This window comes from Salvelinus fontinalis, chromosome 1, assembly GCF_029448725.1.
Source record: "Salvelinus fontinalis isolate EN_2023a chromosome 1, ASM2944872v1, whole genome shotgun sequence".
Lineage (NCBI taxonomy): Eukaryota > Metazoa > Chordata > Actinopteri > Salmoniformes > Salmonidae > Salvelinus > Salvelinus fontinalis.
In genome coordinates, this window is record NC_074665.1 from 17,007,551 (window position 1) to 17,019,931 (window position 12,381).

Here is a 12,381-nt window from a genome sequence, read left to right on the forward strand (position 1 = left end):
GGTGGTTTGCGTTTGTCTCTAATTAAGAGTCATATTTAGGTAGGGCATTCTCACTGTTTGTTTGTGGGTGGTTGTCTCCTGTGTCTGTGTCAATGTTTGCACCATACGGGACTGTTTACGGTTTGTTCATTTCATGTAGTCTGTTCCTGTTCATTTCGTTCTTCACGTTGTATGTAAGTTCGTCGTTCAGGTCTGTCTACTTTCGTTTTGTTATTTTGTATCATTTTCAAGTATAGTTCGTTTTGTCTTGTTAAATAAATTCATCATGTCATTTCAACGCGCTGCACCTTGGTTCAATCCCTGCTCCTCCTCTTCTGATGAAGAGGAGGAGGATTATCGTAACACATATTTCCATAATGTAACAGTTAAACAGTTGATCAGTTCATCAATACATTACAAATCAATCAGTTCATCAATTTTCAGAACTACAATAAATTCTGTTAGTACACCAGAAGGATCGCTACAATCATAGAGTCGACACTCAGCAATGACATACACTCCCTGCGTCCCAAATGGCTCACTACTCCCTACATAAGGCTCTGGTTGAACGTAGTGCACTATCTAGGGAATACGGCGTCATTTAAGAGGCGTGATGATCAGACAGGAAAACAGTGATCACGGAAGAATTGACGTTCGGAAAACAAGTGTTACTCAATCGTTGTGGATTGTTCTGTGTTGCGGAAGGGGTCTGATGTGTGCAGACACGCACACTGGCACACATACAAACAGTAAACTGGGGCAGGGCCATGTAAGGTGCTGAAAGGACAATTAACACAATTGAGAGAGGGAAAGGGAGAAAGAGGGGGAGGAGAGAGGGAAAGGGAGAAAGAGGGGAGAGGGGGAGTAGAGAGGGAAAGGGATAAAGAGAGGGGGGAGAAAGGGAAAGGGAGAAAGAGGGGGGGAGAGGGGGAGGAGAGAGGGAAAGGGAGAAAGAGGGGAGGAGAGAGGGAAAGGAAGAAAGAGGGGGAGGAGAGGGAAAGGGAGGAAGAGAGGGAGTAGAGAGGGAAAGGGAGGAAGAGAGGGAGGAGAGAGAGAAAGGGAGGAAGAGGGGATGGAGGGGACCACATTTTCACAATCCTCATTGTTTAAAGAAATAAAAAGGAAAGAGTCACCAACTGAAACTGTTTCACATTCTGTGTTTTCTACATTTCAATGGAAAACTTCTCTAAATACATAAATACAAAACACTAACCCACACCCACACACACAGCGCATGAGTTACAGTAGATAGCAAGGTGGTAGCGTGGAACCCCGTAGAGGACATAAGCGACCCACACACAGCTGTGTCACACATTGTCCAACTGCACAACATCCACGGGTTCTCTTACAGCAAGCCCCGCCCCTTTACTGACGTTATTGGCTGGGTTGCCTCGGGAACCTTGTCTTTGTAGCAGGGAGATGGAGGAGGGGCTAGAGGTAGACGTGAGTACGATGGCAGGGATCAGGTCGGTTAGGCATGTGGAAGAGCCACGCCCACTAATACCTTGAGACGACCTCTCCTCTCTGACGTCATCCAGCTACAGAGAGAGACAGTGTGATGTCATTCCTACTGCATAATACCGTTACATTGATTCATTGATTGGCTGATTGACTGGTTGATTGACGTGTTTGAACTAGACAGTACAAGTCTATACATCTGCAGTCACTAATGGGACAGGCACCTGGACAGAACTATCATTACAGGATTGTACAGGGCATTGGGAAGATGCATTTGACAGGCCAGGATACTTTTCTTTTATTTCACCTTTATTTAACCAGGTTGGCCAGTTGAGAACAAGTTCTCATTTACAACTGCGGCCTGGCCAAGATAAAGCAAAGCAGTGCGACAAAAACAACAACACAAAGTTACACATAACTTTAACGTACAGTTAATAACACAATAGAAAAATCTATGTACAGTGTGTGCAAATGTAGAAGATTAGGGAGGTAAGGCAATTAATAGGCCATAATAATTACATTTAACATTACCACTGTAGTGAAAGATGTGCAGATGATGATGTGCAAGTAGAGATACTGGGGTTCAAAAGAGCAAGAGGATAAGTAACAATATGGGGATGAGGTAGTTGGGTGTGCTATTTACAGACTTACAGTAGCAGGAAGGATATTGGTCAAACCAACATTCTCAGACATGGAGATGTCCTCTGGCTCTGTCAGCGTCTGGAAAGGTGAAGCATGGTCAGCACAGACAGACAGACAGACAAACACACACACACACACACACACACACACACACACACACACACACACACACACACACACACACACACACACACACACACACACACACACACACACACACACACACACACACACACACACACACACACACACACACACACACACGCAGGAGACAAAGGCCTTAACAGCATAGTCATATGATAGCTGCATGTAGTGTATCACATGGGGATTACAAGCACCAGTTTACCAGATTACAGAACAACTAGTTAATGTGTGTGTGTGTGTGTGTGTGTGTGTGTGTGTGTGTGTGTGTGTGTGTGTGTGTGTGTGTGTGTGTGTGTGTGTGTGTGTGTGTGTGTGTGTATGAGTGGATCATATAAGGAAAACTATCATAGAGAAACTGACTATAGTGTGAGAGAGACTAGTGGCGAGCTTTAGCTCAGTGGGCTATTGTGATTGTGAAACACACAGTAAACATAGGATCAATACCTAAACTCTAGGTACAGATGTAGGATCTTAATTTGAGACTGTTTGCTACAGCATGAAAGATAATCCTGCAGCAACATAATAATTATGTGGATTATAATTTATGGACATTTTTGTCAGGGTTGATACATTTTTCGTAAGGGAAACTCAAGTCTGAAATTTGGAAAGTGGAAAGATGTCCTGCAACAACCTAGACACACACACACACACACACACACACACACACACACACACACACACACACACACACACACACACACACACACACACACACACACACACACACACACACACACACACACACACACACACACACACACACACACACACACACATTCTGACACTCACAGTGACGTGTTGCAGGCGGCAGACAGCAGGGTCAGAGGGGGACTGAGAAGCTGCTTTCTCAAACGCTCCTGAGTCGCGACCTTTCGCCTTCAGGGAGCTATGACCTTTTGACCTCTGGGAGAAGGTGGGGTGGAGCTGGGTGACATCACTGGACACCTGACGACTGGCCGGACGAGAGGAATGTTGCGCCTCCGTGTCCGTAAATGCCTGACAGACAGACAGACAGACAGACAGACAGACAGACAGAAATCAGAGACATACATTTGATGTCGCACTCATTTACATATAGATTTTTGTCAGCTAGCAGATGCAGTTGTACTGTAGGTAAGATGACCACATATCACAGTCATCTAGTGTAGGTAAGACAACCACATATCACAGTCATCTACTGTAGGTAAGACAACCACATATCACAGTCATCTACTGTAGGTAAGACAACCACATATCACAGTCATCTACTGTAGGTAAGACAACCACATGTCACAGTAATCTACAGTCATCTACTGTAGGTAAGACGACCACATATCACAGTCATCTACTGTAGGTAAGACAACCACATATCAAAGTCATCTACTGTTGGTAAGACAACCACATATCACAGTCATCTACTGTAGGTAAGACCACATTCTGTATACATCTGGCCCTTCTTTGGACACTGTGTTAACTAACCTCCAGACGAGCATCAATGCCATACAACTCTCCTTCCGTTGCCTCCAACTGCTCTTAAATACAAGCAAAACTAAATCCATGCTCTTCAACCGATCGCTGCCCACACCTGCCCGCACGTCCAGCATCACTACTCTGGACGGTTCTGACTTAGAATATGTGGACAACTACAAATACCTAGGTGTCTGGTTAGACTGTAAACTCTCCTTCCAGACTCACATTAAGCATCTCCAATCCAAAATTAAATCTAGAATTGGCTTCCTATTTCGCAACAAAGCATCACTCATGCTGCCTAACATACCCTAGTAAAACTGACTATCCTACTGATCATTGACTTCGGCGATGTCATTTACAAAATAGCCTCCAACACTCTACTCAGCAAATTGGATGCAGTCTATCACAGTGCCATCCGTTTTGTCACCAAAGCCCCATATACTATCCACCACTGCGACCTGTATGCTCTCGTTGGCTGGCCATCGCTTCATATCCGTCGCCAAACCCACTGGCTCCAGGTCATCTATAAGTCGTTGCTAGGTAAAGCCCCGCCTTATCTCAGCTCACTGGTCACCATAGCAGCACCCACCCGTAGCACGTGCTCCAGTATATTTCACTGGTCACCATAGCAGCACCCACCCGTAACACGTGCTCCAGTATATTTCACTGGTCACCATAGCAGCACCCACCCGTAACACGTGCTCCAGTATATTTCACTGGTCACCATAGCAGCACCCACCCGTAACACGTGCTCCAGTATATTTCACTGGTCACCATAGCAGCACCCACCCGTAACACGTGCTCCAGTATATTTCACTGGTCACCATAGCAGCACCCACCCGTAACACGCACTCCAGCAGGTATATCTCTCTGGTCACCCCCAAAGCCAATTCTTCTTTTGGACGCCTTTCCTTCCAGTTCTCTGCTGCCAATGACTGGAACGAACTGCAAAAATCACTGAAGCTGGAGACTCATATCTCCCTCACTAGCTTTAAGCACCAGCTGTCAGAGCAGTTTACGGATCACTGCACCTGTACATAGCCCATCTTTAAATAGCCCATCCAACTACCTCATCCCCCATACTGTTATTTATTTTGCTCCTTTTCACCCCAGTATCGCTACTTGCACACTCATCTTCTGCACATCTATCACTCCAGTGTTAAATTTGCCATACTGTAATCATTTTGCCACTATGGCCTATTTACTGCCTCACCTCCCTTATCCTACCTCATTTGCACACACTTTATATAGACTTTCTGGGATTATTTGAGCGCTGTGGGATTATTTGAGATACTGTTTAAAGACGTAGGTTTTCAGATGTTTTCGGAAGATGGGCAGGGACTCAGCTGTCCTGACGTTAGGGAGAAGCTCGTTCCACCCTTGGGGCGCCAGGACAAAGAAGAGCTTAGACTGGGATGAGCCAGAGCTGGCCCCTCATGGGTGGCAGTGCCAAGAGGACTCCAAAAGTTGAAAGAAAGAAAGGCAGGAACACTCACTGACTCGCTGTCGGACAGGGAGGACTGGCGGGTCTTGCCAGTCTTACCGGGGTCAGATGTTGTACTGGTGAGGGTTGATCGACGGGTGGAGGACATGAAGCTGCTGCTGCTATAACGATCTCTGGTAGGAACACACAGCAACACACCCATAAATGGAATGTACCTACTGATAGCTAGCCTGGATAGGGGGAGAGAGAGAGAGAGAGAGAGAGAGAGAGAGAGAGAGAGAGAGAGAATGTTAATTGCATTAAGCTAGAGAAGTGATGAGAGGTTTAAGGTTGCCTAATGTACTGTATTATAAATCCATCTGACATTCTAATTATCGTAAAGACTATTAAATGTTTAGAGGTTAGAGGTCACTCTTGGAACAGATTAGATACATACATACAGGAAGTGTTTCTAAGCAGGTGCTGCAGATTAAAGAACATGTTCAGGAGAAAGTACGCACACACTGCAATCTATGCTCCGATGTGGTTCATCTATCAAAGGTTGGAGACTTCAATGGGCAGGCTGCAGTTGCTATATCCATTCTTGGACGTATACTTTAATGATATCTACCCATTGATTTTTGAAGAATATAACTTGCCCCAAAAAATGACCCATGAGCTTTCTTTAACTGCCGTTACCCCATCAGAACCCAAATGATATAAGCTTGTTTTTTAAAAGCACAGTGCAGCCAAAAACATGTTTTATACACTGCTCCAAAAAATAAAGGGAACACTTAAACAACACAATGTAACTCCAAGTCAATCACACTTCTGGGAAATCAAACTGTCCACTTAGGAAGCAACACTGATTGACAATAAATTTCACATGCTGTTGTGCAAATGGAATAGACAAAAGGTGGAAATTATAGGCAATTAGCAAGACACCCCCCAAAACAGGAGTGATTCTGCAGGTGGTGACCACAGACCACTTCTCAGTTCCTATGCTTCCTGGCTGATGTTTTGGTCACTTTTGAATGCTGGCGGTGCTCTCACTCTAGTGGTAGCATGAGACGGAGTCTACAACCCACACAAGTGGCTCAGGTAGTGCAGTTCATCCAGGACGGCACATCAATGCGAACTGTGGCAAAAAGGTTTGCTGTGTCTGTCAGCGTAGTGTCCAGAGCATGCAGGCGCTACCAGGAGACAGGCCAGTACATCAGGAGACGTGGAAGAGGCCGTAGGAGGGCAACAACCCAGCAGCAGGACCGCTACCTCCGCCTTTGTGCAAGGAGGTGCACTGCCAGAGCCCTGCAAAATGACCTCCAACAGGCCACAAATGTGCATGTATATGTTGTGGAATGTATATGTTGTGGAATAATGTTGTGAAATTTTGAAAATGATGATAATGCCCTTTTAATGTAAGGAGCTGTTTGAAAAGACCGCCTGAAATTTCAGCCTGTTTTGGTGGGATGGAGTTTTGGAATGCCTGGTGACATCACCAGGCGATAAATTAGCTAAGAGACTAAAAGAAAGAGAGTTCCAAACTTCTCTGCCAATAACAGCTAGTTTTCAGTTGTCCCCGCCCCACTCAGACCACTACCAGACAGTCCTTGCTAAATTCTTGCTAGAGGAAATAGCTATTTGCAAAGAAGCTATTTTTGTGTCTTTTTGACCATTTTAATTGAAAACAATCACAGTAAAGTACTTCATTGTTACCCAGAAATGATTTGATATTGAGATGAAAACGGCTGCATTGGACCTTTAATGTAAACAAACACTATATTTCCTCAACACATGGTTAAAACTATAATGTTGATATCGTAGACGGTCAGTCTTTTCATCCATAGCTCTATCTATGAACACTTCTCCAGCCCCATCCCTCAGATTTCTACCGAACCAGTGGAGGAGAAAACACTTTGTTATTGTGTCAACTGTGTGTTGCCACTGTAAGGGTTACAAGCATATTCAACAAACCACACGGGGTCTGTGTCTCATTTACAGGTTAGAGGTCAGCTCGGACTCACTGAGTCATTACTGACACACACACATAAGGTTACTACGGTTACACAGAGAAGGATCATGGGTCAGACAGATGCTAAGGCAGCTGCTTAATGAACCTCTTTTTAATCTAGCTCAGCCCAATGATAGTAGTCATCCGCCTATACAGCAGATGTGTTTATTAAAGATGATGTGTGTACCTGTAGTTGGGGTGTGTTATGGTGATGGGTGTACCTGTAGCTGGGGTGTGTGATGGTGATGTGTGTACCTGTAGTTGGGGTGTGTGATGGTGATGAGTGTACCTGTAGTTGGGGTGTGTGATGGTGATGGGTGTACCTGTAGTTGGGGTGTGTGATGGTGATGGGTGTACCTGTAGTTGGGGTGTGTGATGGTGATGGGTGTACCTGTAGTTGGGGTGTGTGATGGTGATGAGTGTACCTGTAGTTGGGGTGTGTGATGGGTGTACCTGTAGTTGGGGTGTGTGATGGTGATGGGTGTACCTGTAGTTGGGGTGTGTGATGGTGATGGGTGTACCTGTAGTTGGGGTGTGTGATGGTGATGTGTGTACCTGTAGTTGGGGTGTGTGATGGTGATGGGTGTACCTGTAGTTGGGGTGTGTGATGGTGATGAGTGTACCTGTAGTTGGGGTGTGTGATGGGTGTACCTGTAGTTGGGGGGTGTGATGGTGATGTGTGTACGTGTAGTTGGGGTGTGTGATGGTGATGTGTGTACCTGTAGTTGGGGTGTGTGATGGTGATGGGTGTACCTGTAGTTGGGGTGTGTGATGGTGATGGGTATACCTGTAGTTGGGGTGTGTGATGGTGATGGGTGTACCTGTAGTTGGGGTGTGTGATGGGTGTACCTGTAGTTGGGGTGTGTGATGGTGATGGGTGTACCTGTAGTTGGGGTGTGTGATGGTGATGGGTGTACCTGTAGTTGGGGTGTGTGATGGTGATGGGTGTACCTGTAGTTGGGGTGTGTGATGGTTATGGGTGTACCTGTAGTTGGGGTGTGTGATGGTGATGGGTGTACCTGTAGTTGGGGTGTGTGATGGTGATAGGTGTACCTGTAGTTGGGGTGTGTGATGGTGATGGGTGTACCTGTAGTTGGGGTGTGTGATGGTGATGGGTGTACCTGTAGTTGGGGTGTGTGATGGTGATGTGTGTACCTGTAGTTGGGGTGTGTGATGGTGATGGGTGTACCTGTAGTTGGGGTGTGTGATGGTGATAGGTGTACCTGTAGTTGGGGTGTGTGATGGTGATGGGTGTACCTGTAGTTGGGGTGTGTGATGGTGATGGGTGTACCTGTAGTTGGGGTGTGTGATGGTGATGTGTGTACCTGTAGTTGGGGTGTGTGATGGTGATGGGTGTACCTGTAGTTGGGGTGTGTGATGGTGATGGGTGTACCTGTAGTTGGGGTGTGTGATGGTGATGGGTGTACCTGTAGTTGGGGTGTGTGATGGTGATGGGTGTACCTGTAGTTGGGGTGTGTGATGGTGATGTGTGTACCTGTAGTTGGGGTGTGTGATGGTGATGGGTGTACCTGTATTTGGGGTGTGTGATGGTGATGGGTGTACCTGTATTTGGGGTGTGTGATGGTGGTGGGTGTACCTGTATTTGGGGTGTGTTATAGCGTATATTATAGGGTTGTGGATGGCAGAGGCTTTAGCGATGGCAGCAGGAACAGAGTTCATATACGGAGTTAGCATGTCAGCATACCTGGAGAGAGAGAGAGAGAGAAATGACTCAGAACAGCAGACTTCCTTACACACTCTCCTTCAGCTGGGGCAGACATACAGTTGAGAGAGGGGGTACCATGACCTGACACACACATCACACACAAACACACACACCAAACACACACACACACACACACACACACACACACACACACACACACACACACACACACACACACACACACACACACACACACACACACACACACACACACACACACACACACACACACACACACACACACACACACACACACACACACACACTACACACTACACACACACACACACACACCATCCTACCCTGCGAAGGCGGTGAGCGCGACACACGAGTACGGAGCCCAGGAGATGACGTAGAGCAGGATGACGATGAGAGCGATCTTGGCCGTCTTCCACTCAGTCCTCATCTTATGCATGCTCTTCACTGAGTCCCTGGTGCCCTCGTTTATCTTACACACGGCTCTACAACACACACACACACACACACACACACACACACACACACACACACACACACACACACACACACACACACACACACACACACACACACACACACACACACACACACACATTTACATATGACCATTACTGACAGTGGCCATCAGTGAATTATCAGCAGAAAGTATGGCTCAATAACGTATAAGAGTATCCACATCAATACTGATACCACTCACTCACCCGTGATACAAGTCAGTATTCGGCGTCCACACAAACAACGACTACATCTCATTTGCCCAGACCCACATGCTCACACCCCCATCTCTACTGCCTGGTCACACCCCCATCCCTACTGCCTGTTCACACCCCCATCCCTACTGCCTGGTCACACCCCCATCCCTACTGCCTGGTTGTTCCAATTTGTTTTTCTCGGTCGGCCATGCTATTTCAATATTTCAATAATAAATCTTTCGATTTTTACATTGTGTCAACGATGGCAGATTGATTGACTTCCAAGTTTTTAAGCATACGTTTTTTCAAGATGAGTGAAAAACATATACCATGTACCATGTACCATGTCTTGAAATGCAGACAGACAGATTAAAAGCAAGAGTACATTGTAATACTTCTGACAGCCAATTTTCTAGTTCCGCCCACATCTTCTGGACTTTATAGCAGTCCCAGAAAGTCTAGATTATTAAGTCATTATTAGTTTAACATTAAAGCCATGTCTCTGACGTTGTGCTGTAGAACTTGTGAATGTTGTCTCTTGTATAATAAATTATACACATTAGTTTATACTGGATTACGCGTTCATTTCTTGTAACTGTAATTAGTTCTGCTTCAACTTTCCCTCCATCTTGTGGAACAGTTAGTTCTGCTTCAACTTTCACTCCATCTTGTGGAACAGTTAGTTCTGCTTCAACTTTCCCTCCATCTTGTGGAACAGTTAGTTCTGCTTCAACTTTCCCTCCATCTTGTGGAACAGTTAGTTCTGCTTCAACTTTCCCTCCATCTTGTGGAACAGTTAGTTCTGCTTCAACTTCCCCTCCATCTTGTGGAACAGTTAGTTCTACTTCAACTTTCACTCCATCTTGTGGAACATCAGAATCAGCATCTGCCTCTGGTGCCATAGGTTGCATGTTCGAATCCAGCGACAAAAAGTACTTTTTTATATTTTTGTTTTAAGCCTATCCCAAACCTTAACACTAACCTTAAACATTCAGAGTTAATGCCTAACCTTAAACTTAAACACTTTGAAATTTGACATTTGGAACAATTTTGAAATTGTGCTTTTGAGAAACATGGATGAACGTCTAATTCTGCCATGAGACTGTGAGAGCTGGTTGACTAATACACTGGGTAGCCTATTGGACGTGGTCAATGGTGTGTGTGTGGGTGTGCTCACCTCGTGGCGCTGCGTACAGCGATGAAGATGCAGATGTAGCAGTATATGATGATGAAGAGGGGGATGAAGAAGACGAAGATGAAGAGCAGCATGGTGTAAGAGCGGACGGATGGCGTGAACGTCATGTAGTCCCACGAACACGACGTCATCAACCCCTCTGGGACGTACGCACCTGACACACATACACACACACTTAGATATACACACACGGATACGTCGCGTATCCCTCAGACACGCAGAGCTATAACGATTGTGTGTGTGTATGCGTGAGTGTGTGTGTGTATGCCCGTGTGTGTTTTGTGTGCGAGTGTGTTTGTGTGTTTGTGTGCGAGTGCATGTGCATGTGTTTGTGTCTGCGTGTCTGTCTGTCTGTCCGTCCGACTCACTCCAGCCAAAGAAGGGAGGTAGGGACCAGAACATAGAGTAGAACCAGGCAGCAGCCATGACGTAGAGGGCCCGGCGTCGGGACATCACACCCATGGACGCCAGCGGCCGTGTGATGACGAAGTAGCGGTCCACGGCGATCACCAGCAGAGTGATCATACTGGTCATCCCAAACAACGCTCCACAGAACGCATACAGCTCACATGCTGGGGGGAGAGATTAAGAGAGAGAAAGGTGGAGTATTGACAGAGAGAGAGAGAGAGAGAGAGAGAGAGAGAGAGAGAGAGAAAGAAATAGATTAAGAGAGAGAGAGGTGGGGTATTAGACAGACAGAGAGAGAGAGAGAGACAGTTAGGATGTGGGGAGGGTAATCTGATCCTAGATCAGTGCCTATTGAACGGTGATAGAATCTCTACTGTAGGTATTGATCATCAGTTCCTCGCCTGTCCTTCTCTGTGTTTTACAAGGTGACCTGTCCTTCTCTGTGTTTTACAAGGTGACCTGTCCTTCTCTGTGTTTTACAAGGTGACCTGTCCTTCTCTGTGTTTTACAAGGTGACCTGTCCTTCTCTGTGTTTTACAAGGTGACCTGTCCTTCTCTGTGTTTTATAAGGTGACCTGTCCTTCTCTGTGTTTTATAAGGTGACCTGTCCTTCTCTGTGTTTTACAAGGTGACCTGTCCTTCTCTGTGTTTTACAAGGTGACCTGTCCTTCTCTGTGTTTTACAAGGTGACCTGTCCTTCTCTGTGTTTTACAAGGTGACCTGTCCTTCTCTGTGTTTTATAAGGTGACCTGTCCTTCTCTGTGTTTTATAAGGTGACCTGTCCTTCTCTGTGTTTTACAAGGTGACCTGTCCTTCTCTGTGTTTTATAAGGTGACCTGTCCTTCTCTGTGTTTTATAAGGTGACCTGTCCTTCTCTGTGTTTTACAAGGTGACCTGTCCTTCTCTGTGTTTTACAAGGTGACCTGTCCTTCTCTGTGTTTTACAAGGTGACACGCGAGCACACACATGGATACACGCGGACACACACGCACAAACACACACGCACACACACAGACACACGCACGCACGCACGCACACACACGCACACACATGCACACACACACACACGCAGACACACAAACACCCTTGTAATCACAGCACCGAGCGCCTTGGGAATGTGTGTGTGTGTGTGTGTGTGTGTGTGTGTGTGTGTGTGTGTGTGTGTGTGTGTGTGTGTGTGTGTGTGTGTGTGTGTGTGTGTGTGTGTGTGTGTGTGTGTGTGTGTGTGTGTGTGTGTGTGTGTGTGTGTGTGTGTGTGTGTGTGTGTTTGTTTGT

At 46.1% G+C, this 12,381-nt stretch overlaps 1 protein-coding gene across 1 annotated transcript; it reads right to left on the bottom strand.

The window, feature by feature from the left end:
• Positions 1 to 342: 342 nt before the first annotated feature.
• On the bottom strand, positions 343 to 11,834 carry LOC129823828 (melanopsin-A-like). The gene is made up of 8 exons (XM_055882894.1): positions 11,067 to 11,834; positions 10,681 to 10,852; positions 9,135 to 9,293; positions 8,704 to 8,811; positions 5,169 to 5,346; positions 3,013 to 3,219; positions 2,089 to 2,157; positions 343 to 1,517 (listed from the first exon to the last, which is right to left on the bottom strand). Exons 1-8 carry the CDS (start codon positions 11,230 to 11,232, stop codon positions 1,287 to 1,289), a joined length of 1,290 nt encoding a protein of 429 aa, XP_055738869.1. The 5' UTR covers positions 11,233 to 11,834; the 3' UTR covers positions 343 to 1,286.
• Positions 11,835 to 12,381: the final 547 nt, after the last annotated feature.

Bases quoted from the DNA above. Each gene is read 5' to 3' on its own strand.
- LOC129823828 (XM_055882894.1), bottom strand. From the start codon at position 11,232: ATGACCAGTATGATCACTCTGCTGGTGATCGCCGTGGACCGCTACTTC. The intron at 3,220-5,168 runs GTGAGTGTTCCT...TCTGTCTGTCAG, and splicing joins CCCTGTCCGACAGCGAGTCA to GCATTTACGGACACGGAGGC. The intron at 1,518-2,088 runs GTAAGTCTGTAA...CTCTCTCTGTAG, and splicing joins CCAATATCCTTCCTGCTACT to CTGGATGACGTCAGAGAGGA.